This window comes from Neofelis nebulosa, chromosome 5 (genome assembly GCF_028018385.1).
Source record: "Neofelis nebulosa isolate mNeoNeb1 chromosome 5, mNeoNeb1.pri, whole genome shotgun sequence".
In the NCBI taxonomy this organism is placed as follows: Eukaryota; Metazoa; Chordata; class Mammalia; order Carnivora; family Felidae; genus Neofelis; species Neofelis nebulosa.
In genome coordinates, this window is record NC_080786.1 from 99,569,630 (window position 1) to 99,592,668 (window position 23,039).

The 23,039-nt window shown below is 39.3% G+C and overlaps 2 protein-coding genes and 1 long non-coding RNA gene across 12 annotated transcripts in view; all 3 read left to right on the plus strand.

Moving 5' to 3' along the window:
• SPICE1 (spindle and centriole associated protein 1) overlaps positions 1-10,089 on the plus strand; it is a 59,322-nt gene extending 49,233 nt beyond the window's left edge. For 6 of the 8 annotated variants that reach the window (XM_058731387.1, XM_058731386.1, XM_058731388.1 and 3 more), the window contains 4 exons: positions 1,329-1,819; positions 4,477-4,660; positions 7,731-7,833; positions 8,818-10,089. In XM_058731387.1, coding sequence (XP_058587370.1) covers positions 1,329-1,819; positions 4,477-4,660; positions 7,731-7,833; positions 8,818-8,914 — 875 coding nt within the window. In that variant the 3' untranslated portion in view covers positions 8,915-10,089. Of the gene's footprint in view, positions 1-1,328; positions 1,820-4,476; positions 4,661-7,474; positions 7,620-7,730; positions 7,834-8,817 lie in introns of those variants that run through there. The other 2 variants (XR_009262174.1, XM_058731390.1) reach the window with 2 other exon arrangements.
• LOC131512542 (uncharacterized) lies at positions 4,667-5,792 on the plus strand. The gene is made up of 2 exons (XR_009262175.1): positions 4,667-4,837; positions 4,876-5,792. It is a non-coding gene; the product is annotated as an uncharacterized LOC131512542 (long non-coding RNA).
• Positions 10,090-15,713: 5,624 nt separating the features above from the next.
• Positions 15,714-23,039, plus strand: part of CFAP44 (cilia and flagella associated protein 44) — a 158,351-nt gene continuing 151,025 nt past the window's right edge. For 2 of the 3 annotated variants that reach the window (XR_009262176.1, XM_058731393.1), the window contains exons 1-2: positions 15,714-15,839; positions 22,754-22,858. Coding sequence is in view for 2 of the 3 variants with exons in the window: in XM_058731393.1 (XP_058587376.1) it covers positions 22,759-22,858 (100 nt within the window). In the remaining variant the exon portion in view is untranslated. Of the gene's footprint in view, positions 15,840-22,578; positions 22,655-22,753; positions 22,859-23,039 lie in introns of all 3 variants that reach the window. The other variant, XM_058731394.1, reaches the window with a different exon arrangement.

The following is a 23,039-nucleotide window of genomic DNA, read 5'->3' on the forward strand; positions in this document are numbered from 1 at the left end:
TTTTTTTAAATGTTTATTTATTTTTGAGACAGAGAGACCAAGCGTGCATGAGTGGGGGAGGGGCAGAGTGAGAGGGGGACAGAGGATCCAAAGCATTGACAGCATGGAGCCCAATGTGGGACTCAAACTAACAAACCCTGAGATCGTGACCTGAGCCGAAGTCGGTTGCTTAACTGACTGAGCCACCCAGGTGCCCCCAAAATGGAATTCTTGGTAGCTTCCGTTCCCCCAAATCTGTTCTTATCTTCTCCATCTCTAAATTGTATCACTACCCACTCAGCTATGCGTGCCATCTTGATCGGTGTTTCCTTTACTCCCCACTTCTAGTTCATCACTCTTAGTTATGTTGCTAAAATGTTTCTCAAATTTATTTACTTCTCCATCTTTGTAATCAACATACCTTCATCAGAGCTACTGTCATCTTTCTTCTAGACTACCATGGCTTACTGGTCTCCCTACTTCCATTCCTGGGCCTTCCAAATAACCACAGCATTTATGAAATATAAATTGAGTCGTTGCCAAACCTTCTCCAGGTTTCATTGCTCTTTGATTAAATTATAAAATTCCAGGGGCATCTGGGTGGCTCAGTTGGTTAAGTGTCTGACTTCGGCTTAGTTCATGATCTCACGGTCATGGGTTTGAGCCCTGCATCGGGCTCTGTGCTGACAGCTCAGAACCTGGAGCCTGCTTCAGATTCTGTGTCTACCTGTCTCTCTCTGCCCCTCCTCTGCCTATGCTCTGTCTCTCTGTCTCTCAAAAATAAATAAATGTTAAAAAAATTATAAAATTCCTAACATGGCTTAAGTTTCTGTATACCTCTCCAGGCTCATATTTTTCCAGTTCTCCCTTACTGCTGTGCTATGCTAAACTCGCCTCATTTCTTTGCTCTTTCCTATTTTGGGACCTTCACATATGTTGTTCTCTCTGCCTGTAATGTTTTCGCTCTGCTTTCTGCCACATACGTAACCATTTAAAAATTTTACTTCTTCAGAGATGCCTTTCCTGACCATCCTCAGTTTACATTAGGTATTTATACTCTCCCTACCCCCAGGATTCCCTGGTGTGAATTAATACATGTATTAAAATGTGAACTTGGCAGGTTTTTTTTTACAAGGATACTGACGAAGTCTTAAGGAATATGAAATTGTCTGTGATTTGATTGTTAGAGGTGGCATTGCTGAAATATTCCCTGCTGAAATAATTCAGGCATTCAGAAGCCAAACCTGTCTACTGAAATACATCTCTAACTACCATGATGAGTAATGAAAAGATTATAGTGCGAATCTATGGTTAAATGATGCATGTTTATTCTGATATTTTATCTACAGTATTGAGGAGGACTGTTCAAACTCGCCCTGCTCCACAAATTCCTCCAACTGTGGAAATAATTGAGAAGGAACAAAATTGGGAAAGGAAGACTTTACCTACTGGCACAGACAGTCAGAATCCAAATGAAGAAAGTCACCTCTTCACTCAGAGGTGGAGGGTCTCTCACATGGGGGAAGATCTGGAGAACAAAGTCCAGGCTCCTTTTGTTACCCTCTCACAGCCCTTCTATAGTTCCCATTCACACACTCAGCAGGCCAGAAACCCCAAGTTCTCAGAAGAGCCCCCGGTACTGGGAGAGGGGCAACAGCTTAGAGCAAATGAGGCGTTAATACAAAGAAAGGACATCATGGCCCGGATCGCAGAGTTGACACTGCAGAACTCAGCTATCAAAGCACATCTGAATAATATTATTGGGCCAGGAGGAGAGCAAGGGGATGGACTTCGGGAATTAAACAAACAAGAGACCAGTCATGCAAGCGACGTGGCTGCAGTGAGTACCAGTTAAGGATTGACTAGGAACATTTAGGAGTTTAACTATATTGCTGGAACATCTTAAGGGCCTCCTTTCCTGAAGTGATCCTGGATATCTTTGAGGCTGCTACTCGAAGGTTTATGCTTAGTCATGTCCTCATCACAGAGTAAGGAAAAGTTATTTATCAGTTTATTTAACACATACAGTAAAAGAGGATAATATAAAATAGAACACAAGGAAAATGAATGAGGAAAATAGGACAAGGTAAAATATGAAAGAAAGCCAAAATTAAACTGGGAATGAAGTTGTAAATATAAAATGTAGAATTAGTATGAATTGAAAGTCTGCCACACAGCTACATTTTAACTGAAAGCATTTCTGCTCTTAATTTTTTTTTAATGTTTGTATATTTTTGAGAGAGAGAGAGAGAGATAGAGCATGAGCAGGGGAGGGGCAGAGAGAGAGAGGGGGAGACACAGAATCGGAAGCAGGCTCCAGGCTCTGTGCTGTCAGCCCAGAGTCCAACACGGGGCTCCATCCCATGAACTGTGAGTTCATTACCTGAGCTGAAGTCGAATGCTTAACCAACTGAGCCACCCAGGTACCCCAAAAGCATTTTTACTCTTAAAGGGGCTTATACAAGAGAATTATGTGTAGCTGGCCCTCAACTCATGAGCAGTTAGTTTTTTAGGATGCAGAATACATTTTCCTATAGAAATGATGTTTTAAAGGATTATTAAAGTGAGACTTTAACGTATGTATGAGTCATCTGGAGATTTTTCTAAAATGCAGTTTCTGATTAAATAGTTTTGAGATAGCACCTGTGCATTTCTAGTTAGTTCCCAGATAGTAGACTGAGGATTCTACTTTGAATAACAAAAGTCTGCTTATTATAGTCCAGGAGTTTTGTAAGTTAAATAAACTGTAGGCTAAGCTGGTAACTTAAAATCTTCATTTTCTTGTTTGTGGGGAGAAAAGGAATTCTAAGTTCCAACTGGTAAGTGTTTATACACACATGTTCTCATGCTGGTCCCAGTGATGGGGGAGACTTCCTTTTATCCCTTCATGAGCCAAAGTGGCTCCTGTGAGGGTTCTGATAGGGGATGGGATAGTGTTTTGGCAGTGGGAAGGAGCTGGGCACCTTTATGGATTAGGGGGGCTCCAGAGGGGATTGCTTCTATAAAGAGCTTTACCAATGTTAGATTTGGGGCTTCTATGAGGAAGTTCAGAAAGGGGCGGGGGAACAAGGGCCACTTCTGTCAGCGCTGGCTCCTGGGAGATAAGGGCAATGTGAGTACGGAGTCACTGAGTTATTACTCGGTCAGAAGGGACTAGCAGAAGAGGAGAAAAAAATTAGGAGTGAGCAGGACATCAGTGTAGATGTGTGTAAGTACAAATTGCCTTAATTTTGAGTCACTGAAGGTGTTTCTATGTTTACAGAGTTTTGACAGTTATTCAAAACAGGTTAACTAAGTCTTGGTTTTAAAAAGGCAACAGAGTTAAAAATTGAATTTGCCTTCTTGTCTAATTAGTATATAGATCGGGCTAGTGGACACAGTCTAATATTTTTGTTTTCACCACCCTCTTTGTCATAATCAGAATTACAAAATGATCTTTACATTGTTTTGCTTATCTCTCTCTCTCTCTCTCTCTTTTTTTTTTTTTTTTTTTTTTACTAATGGGCATAAGCTACAAATTAGTGATTTCTATTAGGAATTGTTTTTTTCCCAAAGGGACATATTTAAATAAATGCAATAAGAATGACACATATATTCCTCTCAGGAAGTTTCATACTAAATGTAGTTATATTCCACATGTATATGTATATGTGTTTTTTTTCACTCTACCTCCCATATTCCTTTACAGTCATCACCTTTCTCAAATTAGATCTCTGAGGCCAAACGTGGCCTGGGGAGGTTGACCTGTGGTCAAGGAGAGCGATAAGATTCCTAGAAATCTTTGCCAAATAACTCATGGTACATGTATGAAGATTGGGGTGACAGAAGCATCTCTCAAGTACAGCAAATCCTTTTTTGTATGTTGCGATTCAAACTGCACATCTGTCATTACAATTATTTAGAAGCCAGGTCACTAGCAGTACTGTCTTTGCTCATGTGATCTTTTGTGCCCCTCAGCAAACGTGAAGAGATACAGGAAAGCTTTGCCTTACAGTATTCCCCATGGAGAGAGGGAGTAGAAGGTCTGTGTGGTACCAGTAGCAGAAGGATTCGTATCCCTTTCCTTTAGCCATAATTTTTCTTTTTTTTTTTCCTTTTTTTTTTTTCTTTTTAGCGTTTGTTTACCTTAGAGACAGAGAGACAGAGCATGAGCAGGGGAGGGGCAGAGAGAGAGAGGAAGGCGCATAGTCTGAAGCAGGCTCCAGTCTCTGAGCTGTCAGCAAAGAGCCCGACTCTGGGCTCGACTCACAAACCATGAAATCATGACCTGAGCTGAAGTCGGACACTTAACCAACTGAGCCACCCAGGTGCCCCAGCCCTAATTTTTCAATTAAATGACTTGTAGATTTTATTCTTTGCCTGCTATTCAAGTTTACATATAGCAAGGGTGGTGAATACTAACTAGCTGGCTTTTAGTGGAAGAGTTTATGTTTACAAACAGTCAAAATTGTTTGGATTATTTTTGATATGGAATTTGTGCCTTTTTTTTTTTTTAAGACTTATCCAACAACACAGCCTTTCACACCAAGTAGCATGGAGGAACGGATTGCAGAATTGAATCGGCAGAGTATGGAGGCTCGTGGAAAACTCTTGCAGTTAATAGAACAACAGAAACTTATTGGTTTGAATCTTTCTTCTCCACCAGTATCACCTGTTCCATCACCTCTCAGAGCATGGACTGGTTGGTCACAAATTCATGATTTAAAAGCTAGACACATGAGAGTTTTCACTTTCTTGATTTTGAGCTGAAAGAAATCTCAGAGCATATATTTCAGTGCCTTCAATTTTACATAGAAAGAAATAGACCTGAGTCATGTCAATTTTACATAGAAAGAAAAAGACCTAAGTCACAGAATAAGTAACAGAAATAAGACTAGAAGGCCAGTCTCTGGGTAGAAAGCTATTCCATGGTGCCTGTAGGTAATCTTTGGTGTCTGAGTTCCTAAGTTGCCCTATGTGTAAATGGGATTCGTTAAAGTGTATGATTCACTTAGGATATTTGCTGTGGCTAAGTGTAAAACATAAGGATTGGGGTGCCTGGGTATCTCAGTCAATTAAGTGTCCGACTCAAGTTCAGCTCAGGTCATGATCCCAGGGTCATGGGATTGAGCCCCATGTCAGGCTCCACACTGAGGGTGGAGCCTGCTTGAGATTTTTTGTCTCTCTTTCTCTCTGCTCCTCCCCGCCCTGCTTGTGCCCTTCCTTTCTCTAAAATAAATAAATAAAAAAATAAAAACAAAAAAACCCCTAAGCATCAAAATGATTTAGAGTTTCATCAGCAACAAATTACAAGTTATTTTGTTAAAACTAATTAAAACATTTTTATTTGTAAATTAAACTTTCCATTCTGTTATTACTTTTAGGAATGTGAAAAACCAGAGGGGGTTCTAAATAATAGAACAGCAACTAAAAAATTAGTTGTCATAATATTTACATTCAAAAAGGTACTGATGAAGTGGCTCTCAAGTTGTTCTTTAGGCAAAAATTGAATTACTAAGACCCTCAAGAGGGTCGAGCTGTGTGAAAGCTATAGAGAAACTAATTTTGGCTCAGGATAAAAGAAGGACAATCTTTATATCAGTAAGTGGTATTTTCCCTAAGGTGCTCAAGCATCGGTGTTTTAGAGGGATTCATATGCCCTGTGGTGGTTGAAGAAGGAAGGCTACATTAAGGTATCTGCCAATAAGACTTTTAGAAAATTTTTATTCCAGTGTAATCATCATACAGTGTTACATCAGTTTCAGGTGTACAATATAATGATTCAGCAATTGTATACCTTACTCAGTGCTTACCACAACTAGTGTACTCTTTTTTATTTTTATTTTTATTTTTTTTTAATTTTTTTTTCAACGTTTTTTTATTTATTTTTGGGACAGAGAGAGACAGAGCATGAACGGGGGAGGGGCAGAGAGAGAGGGAGACACAGAATTGGAAACAGGCTCCAGGCTCCGAGCCATCAGCCCAGAGCCTGACGCGGGGCTCGAACTCACGGACCGCGAGATCGTGACCTGGCTGAAGTCGGACGCTTAACCGACTGCGCCACCCAGGTGCCCCTAGTGTACTCTTTTTTAAAGATATTTATTAATTTTTGAGATGAGAGAGAGAGAGAGAGCACTAGAAGGGTGGGTGGAGCGAGAAGGAGAGAGAGGATCCCAAGCAGGCTCCAAGCTGTCAGCACGGAACCCAATGCGTGGCTCAAACTGACAAACCTTGAGATCATGACCTGAGCTGAGACCAAGAGTCAAATGCTTAGCCAGGTGCCTGCTGGTTAGTGTACTCTTAATCCCCTTCACCTGTTTGACCCATCCTTCCACCCACCTCCTCTTTGCCAAAAAGAATTTTCCTTTCAGTTACAAATCATTTCTGTTTTGAAACTTCAGACCTAGAGAGCAGACTCTTGAAAATTACTGGAAAATGACGGATAATCCGTTTCCTTGGGGATCTTTCTTTGTTTAGTCTAGGCTTCTTCACATGACAGCTTTGTCTGCTGTTCTTCATAGTCACGAAGCCTAGAGACGACTTCTGATTAGAATGAGTACATTAAATCACTCAATAAGTCTGAACATCTATTACCTGCCAGCCTGTTCTGGGCCCTGGGGAAACTGCTCCAAACAGGACAAATCCCTGTCCAGCTTGACTACTTTAGCATTCAAGTTGGGGAGCAGGCAGGAAACAAAGAAGCAAATAAGTAGATAATGTTAGTGCTAAGTGCAGTGAAGAAGAATAAAGCAAATCACTCTTAAGAATAATTTTGTAATTACATTAGACATCTGTGTGTCAATAGTTCCTTAAGGTTTAAAGTACTTTCATTACTGTTATTTAGTCCTCAACACATCCTGTGAGTAGATAGAGCTGATATTATAGCTATTTGCTACCTGAGTAAAGTGAGGCAAAAGAGGTTAACTGATTATCTAAAGCAAATTGGTAAATTTGCAACTGTGTTCTTTTCATTCCAGTGGTTATATCTCCAAGATATTCTTTTTTAAAGTAAAATTCGTGCTTTCATGAGAACCTTCGTGCACTATGGTGATAAAGATAAAAATAAATCATATGCCATGCAAAACCTCTTTTGTTTTCTAGAGTAATGGAGGAATATGTTATACAATTAAATATGTATTAAATATGTAAATATTAAAACCCAGAAATCTTTGGTGTTAAGTAGTGATTCATAGGAGTCTCTGAAACTGGGGGTAAACATTAAGTCTTTCATTAGTAGATAGTAAATATTTGTTAATTGATAACCTTCTTGTGAAATACTGAAAATGAACACAATTATACTTGCCATTGGCCATGTGATCTCCTCAGCTGCCTTCCCCCTACCTAAGTTGTCTTCAGGAATCGAATAATGTAATAGATTTAGAAGATTTGAAGTTTCACTGAATGACTTCAGAAATTTTCCTTTTTCTTTTTCTTTTTGAAAACTTGAGATAAGCTGTTTTGACAAAAATCATAAGTTTTTTAGGGCTAGCTCTTAATTTCTGTTTTTCACTTCCAGATCTGACATGATACCACTTGTCTGAAGATTCTGGCATTGTATGACCTGGCATGCTACTGAATTGATACTAGTAACTAAAGTTTCTTGTCTCACAGTTCATTTTGAAAAAAAATTCTTCCAGTGTGTCTGTGGGTCATAATGAAAAGAACCCCCAAATTTATAATGTGAAATTTTACAGTAAGATAGAAACCAAGTTAAATTTTTGCTTTTATTTTAATGAAAGTTAATGAAACTGATATTTATTTTTATATTTTAGAAGGAGGAAAGAGGACAATTGAAGTATCCATTCCAGGAGCAGAAGCCCCAGAAAGCTCAAAATGCAGTACTATCTCTCCTACCAGTGGGATAAATTCAAGAAGGTAGGGTTACAATGTGAATAGTTACTTAAAAAAATCAAGAAAGCAATTAAGTGTATTCTCTTTGGGGGAAAAAAGAAAGTGCATAGTATCTGACTTAGGTTCAGGCAGACTCACTCTTGTAGAGAAAATAAAGTAATGGGAGAAGAGAATTTCTGGGGGGGAAAAAGAGTGAGGACGAGCTTTAAGTAGAGCAGTGTGGGTTGTTACTAAGAACAAAAATAGGACAGTAGCACATATATGGAGCTCTTGGTAGGTTATGAAATTAGGAGATCACATATGACAGGGTGAGTAACTGAACAGTAGTATTTTTCTCTTTTACAGTAGATGAAACTGAAGCTCAGAGAGCTAGCTGATTGGGTGGTTTTTCTAGATGGGTCATGTGGTTGGTAAATGGTGGCACTGAGGATGGACCTGGCTCTTCTGTCAGCACTCTGTGTGCTTACCATGACGCTGTGCTGCTGATCCAAGGCTCGTTACTCTTCCACCCCCTGGCCTTTTCCCCCTCACCCCCACACATGCACATGCATTTTTCCCCTTTAATATTAAAAATGTTACAACATGATACTATCACAATGGATGCCCTCGTTATACATTTGTCCAAACCCACAGAATGTATAACAAAAGCATGAACCCTAATTTAAGCTATGGATTTAATTAATAATAATGTATCAATAGTATCAATTGTAATAAATGATGCAAATGATGCAAGGTGTAGGGGAAACTGGGCAAGGGAGGTGAAGGGTATATTGGAACTCTGTACTTTACACTTAATCTTTCTGTAAACCTAAAACTACTCTAAAAAAGAAAGTCTATTATTAAAAAAAAAAAGACTTAGGTTGGTAAAAATGTTGTAAATTGGATGTAACTCAGCCAATCTTTTTCAAACTCTTGCCAATCCTGAGATTTTTCATTCTTCTATAATTCAAGGTTAGTAATGGTAGATCATGCTCCCACCCTCTTTTATTTCTCATCTCTCATAAATAGGTCTTCAGGGGCTACTAGTAATTCTTGTTCTCCATTAAACGCCACCTCAGGAAGTGGGCGATTCACTCCTGTTAATCCCAAGAGCAAAGGTATGTGATAAAATGTAATTGTGAAATGTGTGTAAGGGTCAGGAGAGTGAGGGTGGAAGGTGGCCGATTTGGTGATTTCCATTATTAATGTGACATGAAATTCTCAGAAGAATTCCTAATTAACCTTTGCTAAAAAAAAACGAAACACCCATACAGTTTCTTTTGTGTTCTGGGGTAGCTAAGGAGCAAGGTGAAATTCAATAGGATTTCAACATAGACTGGAAATTACTGGTTTCAGGCAGAGCATTCCTACATGGCAGGACACACAGGCGTGCCTTGAAGTAGTAGGTATACCGAGATATTGGTTCCCTCAGTGCTTGCTGTGGCTGTGTGGGACTTGGGATAGACAGAGCCCTGGGGCCACTTTCCTTGTCCCTTTACCCCAGTGTGCTGTATCAGAGTGTGCCACTAGTTAGAGAGGTTACGGTGAATCAATGTTGTACATATTCCTCATGTGTTCTGCTTTGTTCTAGATTAGACCAAATAATGAATGCTTCAGTAAACACTGAGTATTTATAGCCCAAATTAATCGATAGGCTCATATCCCAGTTGCCTAGCACTAGAAGATTTATCCTTTATTGTTTCCTGTATCCTAAAAAAGTTATAAATTATTTTATTTAATTTGCCCTTAGTTTCTGGAATTTAGTAACAGATTTAGTTTACTAAGATCAAATACCTTTGTTATTTTAAGAAGTTGCACATACAAGTTGTATAAAACACTGGATTTATCCTTTATTTAAAAATTAGGTTCCCTCAATCAATAAGGAGATATGTTGACCAGGGAATCAGTTATTTGGGAATTTCTCTAGTAGAGAATTAAAATTACCAGTAGCAATTTAATTTTCAGTACCATTTGATGGCATAGGATAACATGATTCTGTGTACTTGATCTAAATAATTGTAAACCTGGAATGGGCTCATGTTTCTGATTACTTTCTAAATCCTTTTTGCATCTTTGTTCAACAGATTGAGAAGCAAAACGAAGAAGGCTGGTTTGCTCTTTCTACCCACGTGTCATAAATGAAGTTAGTTGTACAGTTTGTTCTTGGTAGCATGTTCTTGAACTTCCACCCCCATATCCCTGCCCCTGCTTGCAAGTTTTCATGTCCCTTTAGATAAAACCTTCAAAGATCTTGTGACTTAGTACTTATGGAACAAAGAATAAAGCAGTTATTTCAGTTTGGATCTTTGCAAATAAATTTCCAACAACTAACCAACGTACAACCTCCTTTGAATAAAATTTTGACTCTAGGAAAATTGAAGTTTTATATTCTGATAATTTCATAACTAAGGTTTTTCTAACACAGTGTTACCTTTATCATCTTTATTCAATAGTTTTTTTTCTTTTTGTCTTAGTATATCTTAAATGATGTATTTCTTTTATTTATTTTTTTTCTGAAGAACTAAGGTGCTTTGCATATAGCTTACAATAAAATGGGCTGCGGTAGTTAATGTCTGGCTTTCAGAAAAATTTAACACTCCCTTTGATCTCTTTTTGGGAGGGAAGTCACTGTTATTCATCACTTTCCCATCAAGTGGAATGTACAGCTTTAAAAAATAGGTGTGGGAACATTTGCTTATATTTACTTACACAGGTAAGAGTGGTTGTATGAATTATAAAATTCTTATATAGTCTTCTAATGTGAAAATGTCATCAATAATGATAGTGCACATCAAATAGATAGTGATCATAGAGCTTATGTTGAAACAGAAATGAGTACAAAAAGTTGCAGTCAACTTTCCCAGCCCTGAATCTACTACATGTTCAAAGTAGTTTTCTTCAAGGCACCTGTTTGGCTCTCAGACACTGGTTTTTATTTTAAAATTACTTTTTAAGTTATTTCTGTCCTTTTGCTGTATGATAAGAATCCTCAGCTTGGAATGGTGGGAGTGGGGTTGGGGAAACACATTGGAACTACTTGGGGAACTTTTTCAGACAACGCTGTCCCTTGTCTTGCAGTTATAAACCACTGTTCTAGGAAGTGGCATATGGGCTTCATCATTATGGTGACAAAAATAAAAATTTTTTCTAGTATCACTGAATGTATTTTCATGAAGTCATCTGACCTCATTTGCATTATTGCAGATTCTACCATCTGTATTGTACTTTTTGAAACCTGGTATTTAATAAGTACTATCCCTGCCTGGAATATAAAACCATTTTAGTACCATTCCTTCTGTTATTAAATGTCAAGTTATCTGCTTGGTTTGTGAATGAATTCTTTTTTTTTTTTTTTAATTTTTAAAAGTTTTTACTTAAATTCCACTTAGTTAACATGCAGCATAATATTAGTTTCAGGTGTACAATATCGTGATTGAACACTTCCATACAGCGCCCTGTGCTCATCACAGTGAGTGCACTCCTTAATCCCCATCCCTTATTTAACCCATCCCCACACCCACCTCCGTGCTGGTAACCATCAATTTGTTCTCAATAGTAAGCAGTCTGTTTCTTGGTTTGCCTCTTTCTCTTTCTTTTTTGCCTTTGCTCGTTTGTTGTTTCTTAAATTCCACATATGAGTGAGATCATAAGGTATTTGTCTTTCTCAGACTGACTTATTTTGCTTAGCATAATACTCTCTAGTTCCATCCATGTCATTGCAAATGTCAAGATTCCATGTGAAGGCTTTCTTTTGACATACATTTTTCTTTTTCTTTTTTTTTTTTTTTGTGTTTATTTATTTTTGAGAGAGAGAGAGTGTCAGCAGGGAGGGGCAGAGAGAGAGGGAGACACAGAATCCGAAGCAGGCTCCAGGCTCCAAGCTGTCAGCACAGAGCGCAATGCGGGGTTCGAACCCACAAACCATGAGATCATGACCTGAGCCAAAGTCAGACACTTAACTGACTGAGCCATCCAGGTGCCCCTGGCATACATTTTTCTTAATATTCTTCAACTGGTTGGCTCTTTACTTTTTTCCTTTATAACTCTTTAAGCTTCAAAAGCCATGCTTTTCAACTTGGGGAGCACTGAAAAAAGACCAAACTGACTACCTGGGGAGTGAGTCCTTGGCATGACATTTTAAAAAACTGCTTAAGATGATTTAATGTGCAGCCAGAGTTGAGAACCAGTGCTCACAAACCTCCACAGGTTTGTGGAGCTCACTCACATTGAAGTATCTGTCCTGCTAATATTTGTTTTTGTTGATAAAATACAAAAGTAGATTGAAAATACTCCAATAATAACAGATACAGAGAAAAGAGCTTTATTAGGCTTTCTAAAGCAGTGCTTCTCAACTTTGGCCACCATTCATCACTGAGGAACCTTCTAAAATTCCCATTGCCCAACTCTCACTCCAGACCAGTTAACTTATACTCTTGGGGCAGGACACAAGCATCAGCATTTTGAGAAACCTCCTCAGATGATTCCAGTGTATAGCCAAGCCTGGGAAACATTATAAAGATTTATCATCCCTAAATCATAAAGTGGTGCATGTTTGGTTTTAATTAACACTACCTTATGCCCTCTTTATTAGCTTTCAGAGCCAGCTGCACCTGTATGAACCCTGACCAGCACCATCAGTAGGATCACCAGGGGTACTTGTTAGAGATGAAAATTCCTGAGCCCTACCCCAGACCTATGGATCGGAAACTCTGTTTCTGTTTTAATAAGCCCCTCCTGTCATCCTGATGCATGCTTAAATTTGGGAACCATTGGATCTATGGCATCACAAAGCGTGTACTCTGCTATATTTGATGATTTGTATTTACTTTTACAGTTCAAACTCAGAGTACTTGTATTGCTTATATATAGATTCATGTTTTTGGTCAACACATGACTTCTCTAGAATGCCCCAGAAAGCTGCTAAGCACTTGCTAAACTTTAGTAAAATTGTCCATTTTCCGTATTACAGCTTGGGAGAGAAACTAGATTGATAATCAAATCCACAGTTAATGATATAATCATTCCTATAGTATATAGTGGAATTCTTTAAGTTAGCAGAATTTAATAATAGTTTATGGTTTACTAAATGCCAGATAGTGTTTTAGCCACTCTTCATGATTTTATGACACCTTTATGAGGTAGATCCCATTATCCTTACTTTGCAGATGAAGAAACTGAGGTATGAGAAGGTAAGTACCCTCTCAAGGTCACACAGCTTGGGAATGGTGGCCCTGGGATGGGACATAGGAAGTCTTTCTACACAGCCTAGGCCGTGCTGCCATCTTACAGTGAATATGGTGTGGAAGCCCCATAATAGCAATAGCTATCTTTATAGAGTTGTAATTGTGGTGGGCACGGTGCTGAGCTAAAAGTAGCTCCATTATTTCAATAAAACTGTGAGTTAGAGGTGTTTGAATGCTACCCACCTCCCCATTCCAGATGAGGAAATTGAGCCCTAGAGGTGAAGTAAGTTGCCTAATGTCAGAATGTATGAGGTAAAGCCACGACTTGAAGCTCTCTTGAAAAAAATTACTGGACTTCTCCTACTTACGAGAAATAGCTAATCTAGCACAGTGGCTAAGTCTGCAAGTATTGCAAGCAGAAAGCTTGGATCCAAGTGCCATTTCTGCCAGTTGGGCTGTGTCCCTGGGTAAATTAATCTCATTTTTCCCATTTGAGAGTCAGACATGATATGTCTTCTAGGATTGTGAGGAGTAAGTGAGGTGAGTATATGTAAATATGTTAAGAACAGAGCCCGACTCACGATAAGCATTCAGTAATGATGACTGCCAGTTTTTTGGTATACAAAAAAATACACTATTTTCTCTGTGCTTCCAGATTTTTAAAGATATTAAATAGTGAATTTATAGTGGTTTTCTCAGATTAACAATTGGACCCAGTGCTTTAAATTTAGAGTTTATTTCACCTGAAAAGATATTTGGAAGTTGAAAGAAAACATGTTGAGAATTTTATTTGAAAATGTAACTAATAAGCTGTTTAATTTTTTCCTGTTTTCTGGCTTTTCAGACACCTTGCATATGCCATTTATAATTAACAGCAAAGATAATGATCCTTTTTTTTTTTTTTTTTAAGTCAGGAGACTTTAAGTCAAGAATAATTGACTAAAGAAAACATTTATTGGGGCGCCTGGGTGGCGCAGTCGGTTAAGCGTCCGACTTCAGCCAGGTCACGATCTCGCGGTCCGTGAGTTCGAGCCCCGCGTCAGGCTCTGGGCTGATGGCTCGGAGCCTGGAGCCTGTTTCCGATTCTGTGTCTCCCTCTCTCTCTGCCCCTCCCCGTTCATGCTCTGTCTCTCTCTGTCCCAAAAATAAATTAAAAAACGTTGAAAAAAAAAAAAAAAAAGAAAACATTTATTACCAACAAATGCATGGTATAAAGGTTTTGGAAAATTGTTTTGTAACATTATGGAAAACAATAAACAAAAATAGAATATAGCCTTTTAAAATAAACTATTGAGAAATAATTTATATGCAATAAACTACATCCATTTAAAGAGAATAATTCATTGACTTTTGGCAGACAAAACAACCAGAAGACACATTTCTTTCATGTCTGGAAGATTCCTCCTGTCTCTGCAGTGCGTCCCACCGTTTGCTCCAGCCTTGGGCAACCACTGATGTGCTTTTTGTCATCATAGATTGGTTTACATTTTATCTAAGTGGAATCATAATTGCACTATTTTGTGTCTGGCTTCTTTCACTCACTATTGAGATTCATTCATGTGTGTGTCAGTTTCTTCCTTTTTACTTCTGAGTAGTATTCCATTGTATGAATGTTTATCCATTCACCTGTCAATGGCCATTGGCTTTCTTTCCAATTTTTGGCCATTGTGAATATAACTGCTATGGACATTTACATTCAAGGCTTTGTATGGACATAAATTTTTGTTCCCTTGGGTAAATACCTTGGACATGGAATGGCTTGGTATATATTTAACTTTTAAAGAAACTACCTTACAGTTTTCCAAAGCGTTGTGCCTTATTACATTCCTACCAGCAGGGCATGAGAGTTACAGTATCTACACATCTCCCACGTTCGGTGCTGGCAGTTTTTGAATTTTTACCCATTCTGGTAGATGTGGTGTATATGCTGTGGTGTGCATCTCCCCGAGGACTACTGTGAAGCATGTTACCATATGTTTACTGGCCATTCATACCGCTGATACGATGAAGTAGTCAAAGTCCTTTGCCCATTGTCGGGTTTGTTTTCTTATTCAATTATAAGAATCCTTTATCTATTCTGGATACAAAGTCCTTTGTCACTTATTGCATTATTGTAGCCGTTTTAATTAAATTCCAGTTAACAGTTTATTAGTTTCCGGTGTGCAATGTAGCCATTTTAAAATGATATTTGTAACCAGTGACTTTAGGTACTTAAAATTCAATACTGAGCGCTGCCTGTACCACAGAGCGGCTAAAGAGCAAACTGCTAAACCGAGATCTGTCAAGGTAGCCCTGTACTTTGTGTGCCCAGCGTCAGGAGGCCAAGGATCCCACAACATACAATCTGTTACCGTAAAAGCCAACAGAGATAACAGCAGAAAATAAACAACTACTAAATAAAGAAGCCTCGCGATGTAGTTTTGCGGATGATAGTGCGCAATCAGGGCTCCTTTGGGCCATTTCTTTTTTTTTTTTTATTTTTTTTTTTATTCCTGGGCAGTTATCTAAGAAACTATTCAAAAGTCACTTCGTTTATCAATATACCATTCTTAGGATAATTATAATATAAACTGTATATAAAATTAAAAATGGGATGATAAACTCATAGAATGTTGGGCTTTTCTGTTTGTCTCCAACTTGGGTCATGTGGCACGAAACAGCTGGGACCAAAGGGCGAGTGACATTGAGGGTCCCAGTGACACTGCCGCGGGATCTCCCAGAAAACCAGCTCCCGGTGGCGCATGCGCCTCATGGCCACTCGGCTCCGCCCGCCGGGAGGCGAGGCTTCGTTGCCGTGGTGACCTCTGTAAACGGAGACCCGCGGCTGACGCTGGGACTAGAAATGCGTGGCGGCTGTCGGTGCCTTGGGTAAGTTTGGAGCCTGGCAGCAAGGCAGTTCCCGCGAACTCGTCCTCCAATCTGTTAGGGAGTCAGGGAGCAGCTGAGCCTACTAGCGTTTCTCTAAGACTGAGCCAGCGTTGTCCAGGCTTGCTGAGACGTAGTCCTTCGTCCTTGCTACGATCCGTTCAACAAACATTGAAACGGCTAGTATTTGCAGGCATGGAGCTAGACACTGTGGGTACAAAGTGGACACGGTTCCTGCCTGCAAGGAACTCCTAATCCGGCTGGGGCGGAAGACAGCAGACCCAGGAGTGCCAGTTAGACCGGGCTAAGCCCAGGCTCCAGAAGCAAGGAGTCTGGTGGGAAAGTGCCTGGGTTCTGGGATCACGCAAACCAGCCCACACCACACTTAACTGTATGACACTCGGCACATAGACCCCTCAGCGCTTCAGCTTTCTACTCTCTGAAAAGGAAGATGATAATGCTTATTTCATGGGGTTCTTTTTACAACTAGATAGGATATTACAGGTAAAGTGAGTAGCACATTCATGGCATGTAGTTGGTACAGAGTAAATACTTGTTGCATACAAGTAGATATAGTAGCATATGAGTAAGTATTCAGTGTGTCTGGTCAATTGTGAGTTGTCCCAGATGGCTACTAAGACTTTTGAGAAGGAGAAGGAGCTAAGGAGGGACCAGGAAAGGGGAAAGTGACAGGCGATGAGCTGCAGACCTGAAGATGAGGGACCGTTGTGCCATGCCAAGGAATCTGAGTTCTTATTCTGTGGCAGTGAAGAGCCATTAAAGGTTCCAAACAGGAAGAGTAGCACACTAAAAGCTGTGTTTTGAAACTACAAGAGGCAGGTAGAAATGGAGTAGAGAAGAGAGAGAGAGACAAGGTATGAGACTGTGGTAATGGAAGAGGTGAGACAGCATAACCAGAGTAGGGTACTGGCAGTGGGAATAGAAGGGAGAGGGTGAATTCAAAAGGCTTAATAACTGTTTACTTGGCAACAGAACATCGAAACCAACTGCATGAGTTGAGTGAGAGGGAAGACTTCAAAGAGTAACTGCTCTGCTTTCTCATCTGTAAATTGCACTTAACTCATAGAGTTGTTTTGAGAAACATGTGAAGCAGTATGTGCCGAATCCTTAGGACGGTGCTTGACACATGGTAATCATTCAGAAAACATGGGCTATCATTATTCTTTCCACAGTGGTATTTCACATTGTAAAGTAAAAACTGAGCATCTGTTTTATACGATAACCTCTGAGTCTTAACATGGCCAGCTCTGGCACGCTGCTGCGGAGTGTTTGAGCTGGTGAGACTGAAGACTGACCCTAGAATCTGGTGGATGAATCCAAGTAGTGCCATCTTGGGGACCATTCTCTCTGGTTTCCAGCCAACCTCCTTCTAACAACACATGCCTTTGCACCACTGTGTAACTATGACTCTTTTTTTTCTTTCTACTTCCTCAGGATTGTCTCAAAACTTGACAGTATACTCAATGAGTTGGTTAACAGAATGAGTCATAGGCTGGATCAATGACCCTGAGTGTAATAAAAGAAGATTTAAGATAGTTCTGCAAGTAGACTCCTAAACCTAGCTACTTCAGTTATACGAGATGGGATATGGCTGAGAACACACACATACGGTGTAGTCATTCTGGTTGGTTACAAGCTGATTATGATGAGTCAGTATATGATGAACCTACCACCTCCCCACCCCAAAAAGATAATGTAATATCAGGCTGCCTTAAAGGAATACAACATTACCACCAGGTAAAGTAATAGTTTATCTCTTTTGGAAAATGCCTCGATCCTTCAAAGAAGATACAAAATTGGGAGGGATATTTAATGCATTGGGAAGTAACTTCTTGAGCTATCAGGATGCTGAAAAGAGTTGAAATCAGGTTAGTGAGGAATAATTGAAAGAATTGGGATGCTTTAGCTGGAAATAAGAGGGTCTAGGGAGACAAGTAAAGTCGCTACAATTATTGGTTATGGTACACAGGAACACTTGTATGTGTCCCCAGAAGAACAAGGAGCAAATGGATCTAAATTGCAGGGAGGCAGATTTCAGGTGAGTATAAAATGAACTAAGAACTGGAAGTGAGCATTAACCTGCTTACCTGAAATGTTTAAATTGAAGCTGACTGATCATGTTCCTTCATTTTTCCTCTATTCAGGAATGAATACATTTATCCCTTCAATCATTTTATATACTGAGTACCTATGTGCCAGGCACCACTGTTCTTTTTTTTTTTTTTAAGTTTTTATTTAGTTTTGAAGGAGAGAGAGACAGAGCATGAGCCGGGGAGGAGCAGAGAGAGAGGGAGACATAGAATTTGAAGCAGGCTCCAGGCTCTGAGCTGCCAGCACAGAGCCCGACGCGGGGCTCGAACTCACGAACCGTGAGATCATGACCTGAGCCGAAGTCGGACACTCAGGATGCTCAACCGACTGAGCCACCCAGGTGCCCCCAGGCACCACTGTTCTTAAAACTCTACTGTATTAACTCAATGAGGTCTCAGAACAACCTTATGAAGTAGGTACTAAACTTTGCAGATGAAAATACCAAGGCACAGAGAAGTTAAATACCTGTTGAACACCTCACAGGAGGAGTAAGAGGAGAGCCAGGCTGTAAGCACAGTCAGACTGTAGCCAATTCTCAGCCTGGCCAATACACCAACCTACTTTTCTAATGGTACTGAGCTTGATGTTGTAGATGTGTGATTCTCACAAGTGGGAGGTTGGACTAGATAAGACCTCTTTCAACTCTGAAGATTTCATGGTCACCTTTATTGAGCCCTGGCTGTATTAGAGGGAATTTGTAGTAATTATGGTAAAAACAACTACGATTTTTGAGTACCTACTATGAACCCCTGGTCCTTAACCCAGGTTCTTCTCTTTGGCTACACAAAAGAATTACATAGGGAGTGAGACCTTGAGAATGCCATGCTGTGAAAGTTTTCCGAAGTGATTCTAAAGTGCAGCCAGAGTTGAGAACTATAGGTATAAAAGATCTCATTTAATACTTAGAATGACTCTGCCAGGCAACCCTACAGTCCCCATTTTACATATAAAAGGACTAAGGGTTAAGCGATGCTGGGGACTTGGCCCTTGGCCAAGCTAACCTATACCCTTGGCCAAACTAGGATGTGGACCCAAGCCTTTCTGGCTCCAAAGCCTCATCAAGTTACAGTACAACTTCACAATCCCTTTATTATAAACAACCCAAACCTAACCTAACAAACAAATAAAAACCACCTTATTCCATCTCAGCATTTACACTGCTAATCTCCACATCAGGACCCTACTCAGTTGCCTTTTACAGGTTCTTCAGCCACCCTTTCTGAAACAACAACAACAAAAACTAAGAAAGGATCTCAAATAATTTAATTTTTTGTCCAGTATTGTTAGTTCAGAACACTGGGAAAATTGCTTGGGTTCCAGTATTTTCTTCCATACTGTAGACAACTTGATATTAACTGTGTTTCTGATATTAAAATTTATTGCTTGGTAATGTTAACCACTTGAGGAGTATATTGTTTGTAACAGAATAGGATAAAGAGTGTACTTTTATCTTGATACCAATTTACCTTTGATTGTGGTTTAAATCCTTTGTTTACAGAGTGATGTTACCATGATTGTTACTGTATCTGTTACCATAATTGTTTACTATAATTGTTTCTTTCCCACTTTATAATTAACTTGTAAGTAAATTTATTAGGTCTTATAAGCTCTTTATTAGAATATATGTATCCAGGTAATGTTCAGTTACAGTATGGTAAAAATAAATGTATTTAGAAAAAAGAAGACCTAGAAAATGATCTCATGAAGCTTTTATTGGTAGGAAGCAGAAAACTATGATATTTATTTATTTGCTTAAATTTTTAAAAAGTTTCTTTATTTTGAGAGAGTAAGCAAGTGGGGGAGGAGCAGAGAGAGAGAGAGAGAGAGGGAGAGAGAGAGAAAATCCCAAGTAGGCATCTCACTGACAGTGTGGAGCCCGATGTGGGGCTTGATCTCATGAACCGTGAAGTCATGACCTGAGCCGAAACCAAGAGTTGGATGTTTAACCAATTAAGCCACCCAAGCGCCCCCAAAACTATGAGATTTAAGTCATTGAGAAGTACATGACCTACCACTGCTGGCTTTGAAGGGGGCCATGAGCCACGTGGCCTCTGGAAGCTTAGAAAAACTCCTAGCCTATAGTCAACAAGGAAACAGGGACTTTAGTCCTACAACCATATGGAACTGAATTCTGCCAACAACCTAAATAAGCCTAGAAATAGATTTTCCCCAGAGCCTTCAGAAATGAAGGCAGCTCTGCCAACACTTTGTTTTTGACCTTGTGAGACTCTGGGAAGCAGCGAACTGTGCCTAGATTTCTGACCCCCAAAAGTGTGAGGTAAGAAATGGGTGTTATTTTAAGCTGCTAACTTTGTATGGTGGAAATAGGAAACCAGAGAAGTACCTGTTTATAGACTGAAATGTTATTGAAATTTGCAGACTAAAAGTTGTCTTTTGGTTCTTAATTGACTAGCAACAATAGAATATCAGTTTACTTTTGTCAGCAAACCCAATGACTGCTTTGCTCCACTTATTTGGAGCCTGCATCACATGGCAACTTAGAGGATAGTTTATTTTCATTGAAATAATTTAAATGTTGTTTTTTTTTTTTTTATCAAGGATATCTTTAGCTATAGTCAGCCTTCATTCAGGACTTTCAGACCATCCTCTTTCTAGTCAGCCTCGGATCTGGAGCAGTGGTTTAGAGAAGTGTATTCGAAGACTGTCATAAAAGAGAATTGTCAACTTCTTTTTCTTAGATTGTAAAGTATTTAAGGTCAAGGGCTCTATATTGCTCATTTTTGTATCCTCCGCAGTGACTAGAATATCATTTGCATATAAATGTGCTCAGTAGTTTCAAGAATTGAATTGATTTACAGTATGAAGAACCTTGAAATGGAGGGAGAAAATGGCATTTAGGTATGTTTGTAGCTACTACCTAAAGAAATTTACTCAAGGTGTATGATAATCTGCAACCAAGCTGCAATAACCAATATGACCTTGCCATATCAATTTTTAAAAATTCTTTATTATAATTAAATATTTCTTTTCAAATCATCAACTTGTATAAATGTAGAAAGCAGTCTGCATATCCAGTCTGGAAGGGAAGGGAAATTCACTGGATCATTGAATTTGGATTTTAGAGATCTTGCTATGTAAAATGTTTCTATCATTTGATTCCTACACACCTCCCAACCCCAGTAGGCATGTGTTTCACAATCAGGTGAGAGGAAGGAAGGAAGAAAGGGAAGAAGGAAGAAAGAAGAAAGGGAGAACAACTTAAAAAAAAAAAAAAGGAACACACGACATACTTTTTGAAAAGTAAAACGTCATCTTAATAACCCAGAAAAATGGCTCCAAAGTACTAAACACAAAATTTAATAACATAAGTGTCATTTTAAGACCTATCTTTCTTGATAATAGCTTTTAAGGAAAACATTTAGACCCTGCTCTATTGTCCCCCAAATCAAGACAGGGCATCATTATGATGTCACTGCCGAAAACAGATGGAATGACCCCCAAGGTCCAAAGGAAGAGAGGTGGGGTTCATACTGCACTCTCAGCTGACCATGTGGTGTGTATCCTATCTGCTCTGGGCATCCAGTCTTTTTTCAGAGACCAGGAAGGGATAAAGATGCACTAGTTCAGTTAATTTTCATAGCAGCCTTGTAAGCCTTGTAAGTTGTTTCTTCTTCGTTATCATTTACAATTGAGGAATTAACGTAAAGGATTATTAGCTAGTAATATGGCAAAACTGAGATTCAAACCTGAAATGAACCACAAAATCTGATTCAAATAGAGCTGCCAGCCATGCCATAACAGAATGTTGAGGAAATATGTGATGTTTAGTGTGGAGAAGCGAAGACCTTAGAAGGAAGATAGAGCAGTTGCTTTCAAAGACGTAAGGAAGTGCAACTGAGAGCACAGGGAAAACCTGCTTTGCCACTCCCCTCCTTAAAACCTTAAGGTGGCTTTCAGTTGCTATAGAAATAAGTTCTAAACTTCTTAGCAAAACTTAGAGATAGTTCTACAATCTGCTACCGACCTTCTCCTCACCGTCCATTTCACTCTCCCACTCTACAACAGATTGCTTTCAGCCCTTCACAGACACAACCCTCTTTCTGAACTTCCCCCTGCCTAAAACACTCTTTCCAATCTATGCCTGGTCAACCTTTACTCACCACCTCCTCCTTAACCCCAGGACATGATTTAATCATCTGGCTAGGCATGCCTACAGGACCCTATTCTTTCCTTTTTGTAACACTGATTGCATTTTAATTGCTCATTTAATATCTTTCTTTCTAAACAACAAGTTCCACAAAGTTAGGAATCACATCTCTAGTTCAGTACTGTAATTTAGTGCCTACTGTAAGACTTGATACATAGCAGGTGCCCTGAACAAATATTTTTTAATTGAAATTAATTAGTAACACCAGGGGGATTAAATGATGGGAAGAGGAAATGGAGGGATGAGCCAAAAACAAAAACAAAAACAAAAACAAAAAACAAAAACAAAAACAAAAACAAAAACAACAAAACAGGTGGCAGAGGTTTAACTTTAATGATGGAATATTCTGAGGAAACATGGACTGGCGTGACATTTCACTGTGGACTTCTGAAAAACCAGAGGGAACCATGGTAAGTTTGCCTAGAGAAAGGGACTAGCTGACTATATTCTGCCATTCTGCAGGTCTCTGCTGGCTGCTCTCCCTCCTGCTGGTGAAGTCATCTCAGATACTGTGCATACATAGTGATCAACACACATGGTATTTGGTGCTTGTGGAATTTGTTAGGTGAGAAACATCTGTAAAGGACTTTTATTTTATAGCTGTGTCCCTTTCTTTTTCTCAATTTTGTGCTTACAGGGGAAATGAAGGAACCAGGTGATCAGGACACTGATGGGGGGAAATTAGATGGATCAAAGAGTGATGGAAGGCAGTCTCAGAGCTCCTCTAAATCTGCATCAAGATGTAAGTAAAGATTATAATATACCCTTAGGCTTTTACTAAATTTAGGTAAAACCATTTTTAAAGAGTTTTTAAGTTTATACAACAGAAATGGTTTACTTGTTTCGTTCTATTGCTAAATTCTAAGTTCTTTAAAAGGGCAGAGACTGTGTTTTAACCATTTAATCTCCAGAGCCTGACACAT